This window comes from Acinonyx jubatus, chromosome C2 (genome assembly GCF_027475565.1).
Source record: "Acinonyx jubatus isolate Ajub_Pintada_27869175 chromosome C2, VMU_Ajub_asm_v1.0, whole genome shotgun sequence".
Classification (NCBI taxonomy): domain Eukaryota; kingdom Metazoa; phylum Chordata; class Mammalia; order Carnivora; family Felidae; genus Acinonyx; species Acinonyx jubatus.
In genome coordinates this window covers 59,019,050-59,035,662 of record NC_069384.1, presented here as the reverse complement: position 1 = coordinate 59,035,662, position 16,613 = coordinate 59,019,050, and the positions used below count along the sequence as shown (strand labels likewise).

The 16,613-nt window shown below is 39.3% G+C and overlaps 1 protein-coding gene across 4 annotated transcripts in view; it reads right to left on the bottom strand.

Annotated features, from left to right (window-relative positions):
• SIDT1 (SID1 transmembrane family member 1) overlaps positions 1-16,613 on the bottom strand; it is a 111,450-nt gene that overhangs the window by 33,296 nt on the left and 61,541 nt on the right. For all 4 annotated transcript variants that reach the window (XM_053220872.1, XM_053220873.1, XM_015075318.3 and 1 more), the window contains exon 10: positions 4,489-4,532. In XM_053220872.1, the coding sequence (XP_053076847.1) occupies positions 4,489-4,532 (44 nt within the window). The remainder of the gene's footprint in view (positions 1-4,488; positions 4,533-16,613) is intronic.

Below are 16,613 nucleotides of genomic sequence, written 5' to 3'. Positions count from 1 at the left end.
TGATTGGTCATTGGGTTCTTAAATCTAACAACTTGTCACGTTTGTTAAGCTCTCTCACTTGAGACAGTAACCCTCTCTTACCCTCAGGTTCCATGCTGACAGCTCATGTGGTCCCAGAAGCCTGTGAGACATACTTCATTCACCTTTCTCTCCAGCTGTGGCTGAATTTCTGTATAGGTTGTTTACAATGATGTGAAATGTGGGATTTTTCACTGACAGGGCCACTAAAGGTTTTTAGAGCACAGAGCCTTTCCTAGTACTCCTCACAATACCTCAGAGGTCCCTGCCTTCAGTGCTAAGTGATGAGTGGGGAATACAGTAAAAAATGCCTTCATGGCCTCAAGAAAGTCTTTACAAACACTATTTCCAATTCACCTGACTCCGCGAAATTATCTCCATCTTTATCCCATGAAGTATGAAAGACATCTCTTTGTTTTAAGCACAATCGGAACCAATGTCAATATTTTTCAAATAGAACTTAAAGAATGGCAGGCAAATGAAAGAAAAACAAATACAGGGGAGTTGACAGATACTCCAAATGCAGCCTTCCTTTTGTTATGTAACTAAAACAGGGCTGCCACCAATTTGACAGCCTGTAGGGACCTGGCTCCATGTTTTCTGCGTGAGGCACAGGCAAGGTGAAAGCATCAGGCCCAGCTCCTCAGATGTCTAGGTCCACACTGATTTGGGTGGACCCAAGCCAAGCCTAATGCCAAGCCCAATGGGATCCTCCTTCCCTTTCAGACACTGCTCCTAGCATTTTCTCTGATTAGCAGCCCCCCAGGGCATTTCCTGTAGCTCTGAGCTCCACTGAACTTCTTGTAGCCCCCACAGTCACACTGATCCTGGCCCTTGGGAGAGAAAGAAATATTTTTTAACTTTTTACTTTTATTCTTATCTTGAGAGAGATAGCATGCACAAGCAGGGGAGAGAGGAAGACAGAGAACAGGGAAGAGAGAGAGAGAGCGAGAGAGACTCTTTTTTTCTTGTAATGTTTTTTAATGTTTAGTCATTTTTGAGAGATAGAGACAGAGCATGAATGGGGGAGGGGCAGAGAGAGAGAGGGAGACACAGCACCAAAGCAGGCTCCAGGCTCCAAGTGGTCAGCACAGAGCCTGATGCGGGGCTTGAACCCATGAACTACGATATCATGACTTGAGCCGAAGTCGGGTGCCTAACTGACTGAGCCACCCAGGCTCCGAGAGAGAGAAAGAGAGAGAGACAGAGACAGAGAGAGATAGAGAGAGAGAGAGAGAGAGAGAGAGAGAATCTCAAGAAGGCTCCATGCTCAGTATGGAGCCTGACACAGGGGCTCAATCCCATGACCCTGGGATCACAACCTGAGCAGAAATCAAGAGTTGGATGCTCAACCCACTGAGCCACCCAGGGGTCCCAAGAAAGACATTTCTATATCTTTGCTTCTCTGCAAACCTTCCTCCCCTGAATGTCTCACATTCATTTCAGTGCCCTTCACTTGCTGGTGTCTCTTGCTCCAGGCTGCTTTCTCAAAGCTCCACTGGATATGCTTAGGTTCTTTCCTAGAGTAGAGTGTGCCTTCTCTGCTCTTGTCTCCCGCATCTAGGTCTCATCTTACTTGTCATGTGTCTTCTCTCCCTGTAGCCTGTCTGCATAACAAAGGTGCTGTATTTCCTCCCTTTTTCAAAGTCCTTTGTGGTGAACACTCCTAGTCCCTACTTCCTAACTAAGCTGGGATTTTGTTCAGGTATCCTCGTCAGGCAGTCTGTGTGTTTAAGTCAGTGATTCCCAATTGGGGGTAGGGGTGGGGGAATCATTTTGCCCCCAAGAGAACATTGTCTAGGGACATTTTTGGTTGTCACAAGGAGGGAGTGTACTACTGGTTTCTAGCAGGTAGAGGTGAAGAATGGAGTTAGACATCCTACAATGTACAGGACAGCCCCCCCCCCCAACAAATAATTATCTGGCCTGTAATGTCAATAACGTTGAGTTTGAGAAACACCAGTCTTAGAGGAAGATGATCTCATCCTAGTTCTGTAAGGAGGCTTGATTGATCTGTAGGTAAATCTATTCCTTTGCGGTGACTGGTTTAACAAGCAAATGATCCACTCTATGCCAATGAAACATGAGCAGTTACTGGGTGCTTCTGAAAAAGTCCTTCCCTTTGGACATTGTCAGGTGAGGGTGTCAAAGTGATTCATCTCACCACTGGCACTGGAATTAAAGCAGAGCCAGGGGAATGGCAGGGGAAAGGACCAGGGCCACCAGACTCAGTCAGTCCTAAGTGCACCCTTTTGTTCAACTTCCAGGGAGACGAGCATCTATATTGTTTAAGTGTGGTTTGAGATATAATTTGTTGTTATTTGCAGCTATGTGAATCCTAACTGATGCATCTTTACTCTTATCTTCCTTCCTTCCCTCCATCTCTCCCTCCTTTCCATCTTCTTTCTTTTCTTTTCTTTTTTTTTTCTTTTCTTTCTTTTCTTTTCTCTTTTCTTCCTTTCCCTTCCCTTTCCTTTCTCTCTCTTTCTCTCTCCCTTCCTCCATCCCTCTCTCTCTTTCTTCCTTCCTCCCCCCTTCCTTCCTTCCTTCCTTCCTTCCTTCCTTCCTTCCTCCTTTTCTTCTTTCTTTCTTTTCTTGTCAGTCATTCATTTCTGCTTGCCATCTGAAGGATCCCTTCAGAGCTAATTTTCAGAGCTTTCTTGATCTTAGATAATGATCTGAGCTTAAGTTTCAGCTCTGTCTACCTACACTTCACTGTTCAAGAAACTCTTCTGAACACAGAAATTCTTTCAATTATCAATACGGTAATAAAATACTTCATTGATACAATAAAAATAATGGACCATCCTTTCACAGAGCACCAATGGGATTGGACTAATCAGGCTTTCTAAGTTCAACTGGGACCTAAAATAAGAGCAAAACTTGGAAAGCACTAGAAGAAAAAGGAAGAGATCCAGAGAGAAGACAAATTCATTTAAACATTTTACGAATAAAAGGGAAAGTAGCACTTAGTATTTTAAAGACGCTAGAGCAGGTGTCCTTTGATAGTCTTTCATATTGCTAGTCGAATGTTGTCAAAGCCAATTGCCTGGGTGGCTGGAAAATAAACATGCTGACATTGAGGAAGACAAAAGTCAAAGGAAGGCAGGAGAAGCAGAGTGAGAAATGCTCCTGGTGGGTGGGTAGGGGATCAATTTGTGTTTCTCTAAGACTCTGTGGGCTCAGTTAAGTACACAAAACACAGAACTGAACATCTGCTGCATGTGACTTAAAAATCAAGTCTCATTTCATCGTTCCTTTTCTAAATCATCACTCTGTGCCAAATAACTTATGAACACTGAGTAACTCATGCTTAGACTTTTTAAAAATGAGGATATTTACAAAAGGTGTAAACCTCCAGTTATAAACTAACTAAGTCCTGGGGATATAAGGTACAGGCTGGTCATTATATTGTGTATTTGAAAGTTCCTAAGAGAGTAGATCTTTTTTTTTTTTTAATGTTTACTTTTGAGAGATAGAGAGAGACAGAGAGAGACAGAGTGTGAGCAAGGGAGAGGCAGAGACAGAGGGAGGCACAGAATCTGAAACAGGCTCCAGGCTCTGAGCTGTCAGCACAAAGCCTGACACAGGGCCTGAACCCACGAACCTCGAGTTCGTGACCTGAGCTGAAGTCAGATGCTTAACTGACTGAGCCACCCAGGCACAACACCCCCCCGCCCCCGCCCAAGAGAGTAGATCTTAAAAGTTCTCATCACAAGAAAAAATTTGTAGCTCTGTGTGGTGATGGATGTTAACTAGACTTAATCGTGGTAATCATTTTGCAATATATACAAATATTGCATCATTGTGTTGTATACTCAAAACTTACAATGTTACATGTCAGTTATTTCTTGATTAAAAAAAATGAGGACATTTAATTTTTAAAAAATTTTTATAAAAAGATCAGGTAATTGAGTTTCTTCAAATTATCAGAGTGGAGGAAAGGGCACATTACAATGGTCAAATAATCAATTATTCTGGATTTCCCAAAGTTATTACACTTGTTAGTCTCAAATAATTCAGGTTTTTAGTCACTTGAACAACAATAACAAAAAAGCCTCTATTTCAATTTGGGAAAATTGAACTGTGTATTAGAGTTGAGACAATAAATTCTTATTGTTCGCAAGTTGGCTTTGGGATGAAATAGGTGTGAACAATTTACATCCTATAAAAGATTAAACTTCTAAAGAAGATGAATGGCTGATAAATGAGCCATGGACAATTGCAAGGGACACTCTAAGCAAAGGGTCTTAGTAGGAGCTCCATATCTCAGTACTTACCAACTCTGAAAACTGGTTCTCACTAGCTCTGCTTTCTCTAGAAAGACTGTAGATTAGATTAGTCTGTGGGATAGGAACCAAGGGAGGGTTTGGCAATGATGAAAGTCAGAGAGACAAAAGTGCCAAATGGGATGTTGCCGCACACTCTCTATCATTCGAATTGACTTTTCTTACCAGGAACTTTTCTTACCATCACTGGAACCAAAGCTTCCATCAATGGATTTTCTTTGAAATCTGTAAACAAGAACATACATATGCTCCTAAGACCGTGAAAACTTCAGCATTTTACATTTGTTGCAGATTTGTCTGCTAGGATCTCTTAAAACAAGCCTTTGCATGTGGAGAAATTGGAACTCTGACATGTTGCTGGCAGGATTGTAACATGGTACAGCCACTTTGAAAAACTCGAAAGTGAAACAGACTTAACATCTGACCCAGCAATTCCGCTCCTAGGCATGTACATACATACATAAATTCATTTACTTATTTTCAGATTCATTTATTTTCAGATAATTCATACATCATAAAATTCATCCTCTAATGTGCACATTTCAATGCATTTTAATATGTTCACAAAATTGCAACCAGAACATTTTCATCCCCCCCCAAGGAAATTTAAAACCTATTAGCAGTCACTCCCCATTCCCCACTCCTACACTTTCTGACAACCATGAATCTACTTTCTGTAAATTTGCCTGTTCTGGAAATTTCATATAAATGGAATCATAGCATATGTGGTCTTTTTTTGACTGGCTTCTGGTTCATCTATGTGGTAGGATGAATCAATACTTTGGTCTTTTATGTATAAATAATATTCCTTCATTTTATTTATTACTTTATTTATTTATTACTTTATTTACTTTATTTATTTATTTATGTGAAAAAATTTTTAACGTCTGTTTTTTGAGAGAGAGAGAGAGAGAGTGTGAACGGGGTGGGGCAGAGAGAGAAGGAGACACAGAATCTGAAGCAGGCTCCAGGCTCTGAGCTGTCAGCACAGAGCCCGATGTGGGGCCCGAGCTCACAAACTGTGACATCATGACCTGAGTCAAAGTTGGACACAATTGAGTGAGCCACCCAGGTGCCCCTAAATAGTATTCCTTTGTATGGATACACCATGTTTAATTTATATGTTTACATTTGGTGGACATTTGATTATTTCCACTTTTTGGCTATCATGAATAACACTGCTATGAACATTTATGTACAAGTTTTTCTGGGTATATATGTATTAAATTCTCTCGGGTATACACCTAGGTACAGATGTGCTAAGTATGAGGTAACTGTTTTGTGGGGTTTTTTTCCCCAAACTTTTCCACAGCAGCTTTATAGCAGAAACTATTTTATGTTCCTACTAGCAATGTATGGAGTTTCAATTTCTCCACAGCATTACCAACTCTTGTTGTTTTCCATTAAAAAAATATTGTAGCTAGCCTAGTGGGTAAGAAGTGGTATCTCCTTGTTTTTTCTATTTTCATTTCCCTGATAGCTAATGATGTTGAACATCTTTTCATATGTTTATTGGCCACTTGTAGATCTTTGGATAAATATTTATTCAAACTCTTTGCCCATTTTATTTATTTATTTATTTTGTATCACTGGCTTGTAAGAATTCTTTATATCATGTGGATACTAGACTCTTACCAGATAGATATATGAGTTGCAAACATTTTCTCCAATTTTGTGTGTTGTATTTTCACTTCCTTGATAGCGTTCTTTAAAAGTATAAAAATTTTAATTTTGATTAAGTCCAATTTATCTAATTTTTTTTGTTACATGTTCTTCTGGTGTCATATCTAAGAAATTGTTGCCTAATTCAAGGTCACAAAGATTTAAACCCAAGTTTTCTTCTCAGAGTTTTATAGATTTAGCTTCTATATTTAGATCTTTAATCTGTTCTGAGTTAATTTTTCGTATGGTGTGAGGTAGGGGTAAAATTTCATTTTTTTCAGGTTGATACCCAGTTGTTTCAACACATTTGTTGAAAAGAATATCCTTTCTCTGTTGAATTGTCTTGGTACCCTTGTCAAAAATATATTGATCATAAATGTAAGGCTTTATTTCTGAACTCTCAATTCTATTCTATTGATTTATACGTCTTTCTATATGTCAGTGCCAGAGTTTCAATCATGTAGCTTTGTAGTAAGTTTTGATATCATTAAGTGTAAGACCTCCGCTTTGTTCTCTTTTTTTTTCATGAGTATTTTACCTATTCTGGGTCTCCCCACCTTGCATTTCCATATGAATTTTAGGATCAGTTTCTCAGTTTCTGTAAGAAAGTCAGCTGGGAGTTTGACAGGGATTATTTTGAATCTCTAGGTCCATTTGGGGACTGTTGCTATGTGTTTTAGTTTGTAGTGTTGCTGTAACAAATTATCACAAACATAGTGGCTTAGAACAATACAAATTTATTATCTTATAGTTCTGGATGTCAGAATTCCAAAGTACATCTTCTGTGGCTAAACTCAAGGTATGAAGCAGGGCTGTATTCCTTCTAGGGGCTGCCAGGGGATTACCCTTTCCCTTGCCTTGTCTAGCTCCTGGAGGCTACCTGCATTCCTGGACTCATGGCCCTTTCCTCCATCTTCAAAGTATATTGCTCTGGCCCTGCTTCCATCATCACATGTCCTCCTTCTGCCCTAGACCCTCTTGCCTCCCTCTTACAAAGACCCTTGTGATTAGATTATAACCACATGGATAATCCAAAGCAATCTCCATAACTTTATCACATCTGTAAAATCTCTTTTGCCATGTAAAGTAACATATTCACAGGTTCTGGATATTAGAATGTGGACACCTTTTGGGGGCCATTATTTTACTACACCATCTTAATATTAAGCCCTCCAAACCATGAACATGGGATGTCTATTTACTTAGGTCCTTTTTAATTTCTTTCAAGGATGTTTTGTCATTTTCTTTCTTTTTTTTTTTTAATTTTTTTTTTCAACGTTTATTTATTTTTTTGGGGACAGAGAGAGACAGAGCATGAACGGGGGAGGGGCAGAGAGAGAGGGAGACACAGAATCGGAAGCAGCCTCCAGGCTCTGAGCCATCAGCCCAGAGCCTGATGCGGGGCTCGAACTCACGGACCGCGAGATCGTGACCTGGCTGAAGTCGGACGCTTAACCGACTGCGCCACCCAGGCGCCCCTGTTTTGTCATTTTCAATGTACAAGTCTTTAATTTGTTAAATTTATTCTTAAGTATTTTATTATTTTTGATCCTATTGTAAATGGAATTGTTTTCTTAATTTCATGCTTGGATTAGTCATGGCCAGTGAATAGAAATAAAACTGGCTTTTGTATATTGATCTTGTATCCTGTAATCTTGATAAACTCAGGATTTCTTTTTGGAGGTGATGAAATTAGATAGTGGTTTTAGACAGTTGTGCAACTGTGAATATACTAAAATTAGACAGTTGTGCAACTGTGAATATGCTAAAAGTCATTGAACTTTATACTTTAAAAGGGTGAATTTTGTGGTCTGTAAATTATATCTCAATAAAACTATTACTAAAAAAGCCAGATATATCATTTGGGAACATCTATCAAACATTAAAATGTGAATCACTGTCTTCTCGCAAAATGAGCTTCTCTTTTGGATGTGAGGTTGGTCAGGAAGGAGGAAAGTTAGGGATTAGATGTGTTTGTGCTTTCATACATACTCTTACTTCTAGACAGAGACTCTAGAAATTGCACACCCCAGATCCTGGTATGTCTGGTGGAAGAACTTCTCTTTATACCTCTTTTGTTCCTAGAGACAGCAAATTCATCCCTGCCTCAGGGCCTTTGCTCTTTTTCTTTTCTTTTTTTTTTTTTTTTGTGTTTTTTTTTTTTAATTTATTTTTGAGAGACAGAGCACAAGTGGGGGAGGGGCAGAGAGAGAGGGAGACACAGAATCTGAAGCAGGCCCCAGGCTCTGGAGCTGTTGCACAGAGCCCAACCCGGAGCACGGACCCACCAACAGTGAGATCATGACCTAAGTCCGAGTCGAATGCTCAAGTGACTGAGCCACACAGGCACCCCAGGGCCTTTGCTCTTGTTCTCTGCCTGGGCCACTCTCTCCCCAGATCCTCACATGGCTAGCCTCTTCTTCCTATTAAAGTCTTCCTTCTGAGATATCTTCCTTGCTGAACAAATCAAACCTAATGTAGATTCACAATCTAACCATTCCCTCTCACACTACAGTGTTTTTTTTTCCCTCCTGTCACTAGCTGAAATTATTTGCTTTATTAATACTTGCTTGCTTATATGTTTCCCCTCTGTACAATGTAAAGTCTGTTAGAGCAGGGATCTGGACTGTCTTGTTCACCACTGTATCCCTGAACGCTAGGACAGAGCCTGGCACATAGAAAATGATAACTAAATATTTGTTGACCGAGCAAGGCAGATTATTAAGAATGGTTACAATTTGGCCTGACTGTTCTAGCTGGCAAATGAGGCTATGGTTAAGTCCCTTTTGGTAAAAATTAAGCTTTAAATTTAATTCCAGTACAGTTAGCACACAGTGTTATATTAGTTTCAGGTGTACAATATAGTGATTCAACACTTCTATACATTACTCAGTGCTCATCACGGTAAATGTACTCAATTCCCTTCACCTATTTCACCCATCCCCCTACCTGCCTCCCTTCTGGTAACCATCAGTTTGTTGTCTATAGTTAAGAGTCCGTTTCTTGGTTTGCCTCTCTTTCTTCCCCAGCCCCTTTTACTTGTTTGTTTTGTTTCTTAAATTCCACACAACAGTGAAATCATATGGTATTTGTCTTTCTCTGACTGACTTATTTCACTTAGCATTATACTCTCTAGCTCCATCCATGTTGTTCCAGGCAGCAAAATTTCATTTCTTTTTTTATTTATTGCTGAATAACATTCCACTGTATATATACCACGTCTTCTTTATCCATTCATCAGTTGATGGACACTTGGGCTGCTTCCATAATTTGGCTATTGTAGATAGTGCTGCAATAAATATAGGGGTATGTGTGTCCCCTTTTTTAGTTTTTATTTAAATTCTAGTTAGTTAATGTACAGTGCAATCTTAGTTTCACGTGTACAGTACAATAATTCAACACTTCTATACATCACCCTGTGCTCATCACAACAAGTGCACTCCTTAATCCCCATCACCTGTTTCACCCTTCCCTCATACCCCCCCTCCTCTGGTAACCATCAGTTTGTTCTCTGTAGTTAAGAGTCTGTTTCTTGGCTTGTCTCTCTTTTTTTCCCTGTTTGCTCATTTGTTTTGTTTCTTAAATTCTACACGAGTGAAATCATATGGTATTTGTCTTTCTCTGACTTATTTCACGTGGCATAATACTCTTTTTTTTAAAAAAAAAACCCTTATTTTATTGTTTTATTCTCAAGTTAGTTAACATACAGTGTAGTCTTGGCTTCAGGAGTACAACCCAGTGATTCATCTCTTACATATGACACCCAGTGCTCATCCCGAAAAGTGCCCTCCTTAATGCTGGTCACCCATTTAACCCAGCCCACTATCCCCATCAACTGTTAGTTTGTGCTCTGTATTTATGGTCTCTTATGGTTTGTCTCCCTCTCTGTTTTTACCTTAGTTTTCCTTCCCTTCCCCATGTTCATCTGTTAATTTTTCAAATTCCACATATGAATGAAACCACATGATATCTGTCTTTCTCTGACTTATTTTGCTTAGTATAATACCCTCCAGTTCCATCCATGTTGTTGCAAATGGCAAGATTTCATTCTTTTTCATTGCCAAGTAGTATTCCATTGTATATATAAACCACATCTTCTTTTTTTTTCAATATATGAAATTTATTGTCAAATTGGTTTCCATACAACACCCAGTGCTCATCCCAAAAGGTGCCCTCCTCAATACCCATCACCCACCCTCCCCTCCCTCCCACCCCCCATCAGCCCTCAGTTTGTTCTCAGTTTTTAAGAGTCTCTTATGCTTTGGCTCTCTCCCACTCTAACCTCTTTTTTTTTTCTTCCCCTCCCCCATGGGTTCCTGTTAAGTTTCTCAGGATCCACCTAAGAGTGAACACATATGTTATCTGTCTTTCTCTGTATGGCTTATTTCACTTAGCATAACACTCTCCAGTTCCATCCACGTTGCTACAAAGGGCCATATTTCGTTCTTTCTCATTGCCATGTAGTACTCCATTGTGTATATAAACCACAATTTCTTTATCCATTCATCAGTTGATGGACATTTAGGATCTTTCCATAATTTGGCTATTGTTGAGAGTGCTGCTATAAACATGGGGGTACAAGTGCCCCTATGCATCAGTACTCCGGTATCCCTTGGGTAAATTCCTAGCAGTGCTATTGCTGGGTCATAGGGTAGGTCTATTTTTAATTTTTTGAGGAACCTCCACACTGTTTTCCAGAGTGGCTGCACCAATTTGCATTCCCACCAACAGTGCAAGAGGGTTCCCATTTCTCCACATCCTCTCCAGCATCTATAGTCTCCTGATTTGTTCATTTTGGCCACTCTGACTGGCGTGAGGTGATATCTGAGTGTGGTTTTGATTTGTATTTCTCTGATAAGGAGCGACATTGAGCATCTTTTCATGTGCCTGTTGGCCATCCGGATGTCTTCTTTAGAGAAGTGTCTATTCATGTTTTCTGCCCATTTCTTCACTGGGTTATTTGTTTTTCGGGTGTGGAGTTTGGTGAGCTGTTTATAGATTTTGGATACTAGCCTTTGTCCGATATGTCATTTGCAAATATCTTTTCCCATTCCGTTGGTTGCCTTTTAGTTTTGTTGGTTGTTTCCTTTGCTGTGCAGAAGCTTTTTATCTTCATAAGGTCCCAGTAATTCATTTTAGCTTTTAATTCCCTTGCCTTTGGGGATGTGTCGAGTAAGAGATTGCTACGGCTGAGGTCAGAGAGGTCTTTTCCTGCTTTCTTCTCTAGGGTTTTGATGGTTTCCTGTCTCACATTCAGGTCCTTTATCCATTTTGAGTTTATTTTTGTGAATGGTGTGAGAAAGTGGTCTAGTTTCAACCTTCTGCATGTTGCTGTCCAGTTCTCCCAGCACCATTTGTTAAAGAGACTGTCTTTTTTCCATTGGATGTTCTTTCCTGCTTTGTCAAAGATGAGTTGGCCATACTTTTGTGGGTCTAGTTCTGGGGTTTCTATTCTATTCCATTGGTTATGTGTCTGTTTTTGTGCCATAAACCACATCTTCTTAATCCATTTATCAGTTGATAGACATTTGGGTTCTTTCCATAATTTGACTATTGTTATTAGTGATGCTATAAACATTGCTATAAAAATTTATCTTTGGATAAATTCCTAGTAGTGCAATTGCTAGGTCATAAGGTAGTTCTATTTTTAATTTTTTGAGGAAGCTTCACACCATTTTCCAGAGTGGCTGCACCAATTTGCGTTCCTACCAACAGTGTAAGAGGGTTCCCCTTTCTCCACATCCTCGCCAACATCTACTGTTTTCTGACTTATTAATTTTAGCCCTTCTGACTGGTGTGAGGTGGTATCTCACTGTGGTTTTGATTTGTATTTCCCTGATGATGAGTGATGTTGAACATCTTTTCATGTGTCTTATTAGCTATCTGGATGTCTTCTTTGGAAAAGTGTCTATTCACACCTTCTGCCCATTTACTCACCGGATTATTTGTTTTTTGGGTGTTGAGTTTGTAAGTTCTTCATAGATTTTGGATACTAACCTTTTATCTGATATGTTATTTGCAAGTATCTTCTCCCATTCCATCTGTTAGCTTTTAGTTTTGTTGATTTTTTCCTTTGCTATGCAAAAGCTTTTTGTCTTCATGAGGTTCCAATAGTTCATTTTTGCTTTTATTTCCCTTGCCTCTGGAGACATGTCAAGTAGGAAGTTGCTATGGCCGAGGTCAAAGAGGTTGCTGCCTGTTTTCTCCTGTAGGATTTTGATGGTTTTCTGTCTCACATTTAGGTCTTTCATCCATTTTGAATTTATTTTTGTGTATGGTGTAAGAAAGTGGCCTAGTTTCATTCTTCTGTTTATTGCTGTCCAGTTCTCCCTGCACCATTTGCTAAAAGACTGTCTTTATTCCATTGGATATTCTTTCCTGCTTTGTCGAAGATTAGTTGGCCATATATTTGTGGGTCCATATCTGGGTTCTTTATTCTATTACATTGATGTATGTGTCTGTTTTTGTGCCAATACCATACTGTCTTGATGATTACAGCTTCGTAGTACAGGCTAAAGCGTGGGATTGTGATGCCTCCAGCTTTGGTTTTCTTTTTCAACATTACTTTGGCTATTCAGGGTATTTTGTTGTTCCATATAAATTTTAGGATTGTTTATTCTAGCTCTGTGAAGAATGCTGGTGCTATTTTGATAGGGATTGCACTGAATGTGCAGATTGCTTTGGGTAGTATTGACATTTTAACAATATTTGTTCTTCTAATCCATGAGCTTGGAATGTTTTTCCATTTCTTTGTGTCTTCTTTAATTTCTTTCATAAGCATTCTATAGTTTTCAGCATACAGATCTTTTACCTCTTTGGCTGAGTTTATTCCTAGTTATTTTATGGTTTTTGGTGCAATTGTAAATGGGATCAATTCCTTGATATCTCTTCCTGTTGCTTCATTATTGGTGTATAGAAATGCAACCGATTTCTGTACATTGCTTTTATATCCTGCAACTTTGCTGAATTCACGTATCGGCTCTAGCAGTTTTTTGGTGGAGTCTTTTGGGTTTTCCATGAAAAGCATCATGTCATCTGTGAAGAGTGAAAGTTTGACTTCTTCTTTGCCAATTTGGATGCCTTTTATTTAGTTTCATTGTCTGATTGCTGAGGCCAGGACTTGCAACATTATGTTGAACAACAGTGGGGAGAGTGGACAGCCCCATTGTGTTCCTGATCTCAGGGGAAAGCTTGCAGGATGATATTAGCTGTATAAAGCTGTATAAAACCATATATGACTTTTATGATGTTAAGGTATGTTCCTTCTATCCTGACTTTCTTGAGGGTTTTTATTAAGAAAGGATACTGTATTTTGTCAAATGTTTTTTCTGCATCTATTGACAGGATCATATGGTTTTTATCCCTTCTTGTGATCCCTTCTTTTTATCCCTTAATGTGATGTATTATGTTGATTGATTTGCAAATATTGAACCAGTCCTGCAGCCCAGGAATGAATCCCACTTGATCATGGTGAATAATTCTTTTAATGTATTGTTGAATATGATTTGCTAGTATCTTGTTGAGAATTTTTGCAGCGAGGTTCGTCAGGGATATTGGCCTGTAATTCTTTCTTAGCATAATACTCTTCAATTAGTGCGTTTGTACTTTTTGGGTAAATACCTAGTAGTGTAATTGCTGGGTTATAGAGTAGTTCTATTTTTAACTTTTTGAAGAATCTCTATACTGTTTTCCACAGTGGCTGTACCAGTTGGCAGTTCCACCAACATTGCACGAGGGTCCCTTTTTCTCCACATCCTCACCAACACCTGTTGAAATCCCTTTTTAAATCAATCCTAGTGAGATTAAGTGGCAAGCAATTATATGCACTCATAAAAGATGATGTGTTGGGGGCACCTGGGTGGTTCATTTTGTTGAACGTCCGACTCCAGCTCAGGTTATGATCTCACAGTTTATGAGTTCAAGCCCCACATCGGGCTCACTTCTTTCATGGAAGAGCCTGCTTCAGATCCTCTATCCTCCTCTCTCTCTATGCCCCTTCCCCACTTGTGCTCTTTCAAAGTAAATAAAACATTAAAAGAAAAAATGATGTGTTTGTGCTAACAGGCTGTACCCACATTTGCTATAGATTTAGGAGCTGATAAGATTCTTCAGTAGAGGTTAAATGATTTAGAAAGCTAGGCTGAGGCAGACTGTATCCAGTGAGCAAAGGAGATCGTAAATGAGAACTCTCCTAGATTGATTGCAAAATGGCTACACCTCATCTTGTATTTAGCTCCTTAAATCAAAAGGTGGAGTTAGTGTGTTCACCTCTTGAGTCTGGACTGTCCTCATACTTGTTTTGGCAAATAGAAAGAAGTGATATCATGCCACTTCTGAACCTACATCTTAAGGAGGCCTTAAAGTCTTCTGCTATCTCTCTTGGCGATACAACAAACAAGGGCTAGCCTGCTGGAATTTGGGAGACCACGTGCAGCTGAGGCTGGTCTAGAAGAGCCAGCGCCTAGCTGACGCCAGGTGATAGCACTCTATAGCCACACCCAACTGCGACCTCTGAGCCCTCCGGATTAGCAGTGTCATCCTGCTGGCCCAGAGATTTGTAAGTAAACTTAACTATTTCTGTATGCCATTGGAGCTTTTACGGTTGATTTTTATGCAGCATTATTGTGGCCACAGATAACTGATGCAAGAATCAAGGGAGGGATGAGTACTCAGAGTTGTGCAGTTTGAACTCAATGTCTGGTAGGGTGGTTGAAAGAAATGAATAAGAGAACATGTATCCAGTGTTTGGCCCCGGTCCTGCACATTTATTGTAGTGACTCTTTACATACTTGCTGAATGGATTGTGGCTGGCAATGGGAGGGGGATGGTGTTTAGATTCAAGCCAGTATAGCTAATACTTTGGATTCTTAGCTTCCTGAGAGCAGGGCCATGTCTCTTATCCATATTTTCATCCTAATTTCATAGCATGTACTACAAATCCCATGTGTATTAATAATAAAGTACAGAGAACCTATCAAGCAAATGGCATTATGCTCCAGGACTAGTTTCATTTGGTTTTGTAGAAAACTTTGTTATTTTTGCTTAGTTCAATGAGAAAGAGTTCTGTTAGCATTTTTCCTCAGTCTATTATTTTATTTAGAATGCCAAATGGTTCTTATGTCTCCAGATTTCAATTTTCACTTTCGCTATATTTGGGAAGAATCTATGCTTGTGCAATTGACTATAGCAAAATAATCTGGCAGCCAGAGGTTTCAACAAAGCCTTATACCACAGCTTTCAAAACCTGTGCTTCCTGCTGTAGCTGCATGACAATGTCAGGGACATTGATATCCGTCTCTACTTTTTTTGTCTGTATGCTGATTATGCATGCTAGCTAACTAAAGAAGTGAAATCCTATTTTCTAAAATCTAAAACATCAGGAGTAGAGACAGTCTTCCTAAGAGAGCATAAGAGATGAACTTCTTTTTCCATGATCTTGGAGTTCATCTAAGTCCAAATTGACAGCTTTTGGGATCCTTTTCCATTCGAATCCATGCTGGGGTACCAGGCTTTTGGTGTGCCCCCCCTTGATCAGGACTGCCCTCTCTCGCATGCCCTTACCACTCCAGACCTGTATTGACCAGCCTGCTTCATAGGTAAGGCTCTGGAGCCACGTTGCCTGGAAATCCAGGGAAATCCCAGCTCCCTCATTTACTGGCTGTGAATTTGTGGTCAAACCGCTTCACCTCTCTGTGCCTCAATTTCCTTAACTGTCAAATGGTGATAATACTAGTGCTTGTTGTAGGGCATCAATTGAGATAATCTCAGATAATCACGGTGCCTAGTAAATGTCAGTGATTATGATCTAATAAATTAAATGGGCTGATAATCAGTTAATGTATATACTTTCAAGATATATTTGCCTGTGAACTGGGGTTTTTGTTTTTAATTTCTTATTAGAAAATAACTTCAAATTTACAGAGAAGTTGTAAGAATAAGAATAAAATATAGAATACTCACGTATGCTTTATCTAGATTCATTTGTTAGCATGTTATCCCATTTGCTTTATCATTCTGTATGTGTGTATATGTATATAACTATATATATGTTATATATATATTATATATAATTTTTGGACCATTTGAAAGTAAGTTGCATATGTCATGAACTTTTATTCTTAAATATTTCCGTTTTTAAAAAGTAAGCTCTATGCCCAATGTGGGTCTTGACTCACACAACCCCAAGATCGAGAGTCACATGCTTTACTGACGGAGCCAGCCAGTCGCCCTAAATATTTCCAAAGAATAAAGATATTCTCGTACCTAACCATAGTATAGTTGTCAAATTCAGCAAATCTAACATTGATAAGATACTCTAATCTGTCTGTATTATAATTTTGTCAGTTGACCCAATAATGTCCGTTATAGTATATTCTTCTAGTAAAACATCCAATCTGAGACCAGGTGTTGTCTTTAGTTGCCCATATCTCTTTAGTCTCCTTCAATCTGGATCATTTGCACAGCCTTTCATTTGTCTTTAATAAGAATGCTTGTCATTTTGGGGTAGTTTGATTTTTCCTCAGGATTATATTCAAAATATGTATTTCTGGCTGGAATACTGCATGAGTAGTGCTGTGTCCTCAGATTGTCACATGTGGAGGCACACAGTGTCTTACCTTCCCCTTGCTCACATTAATTTTGATC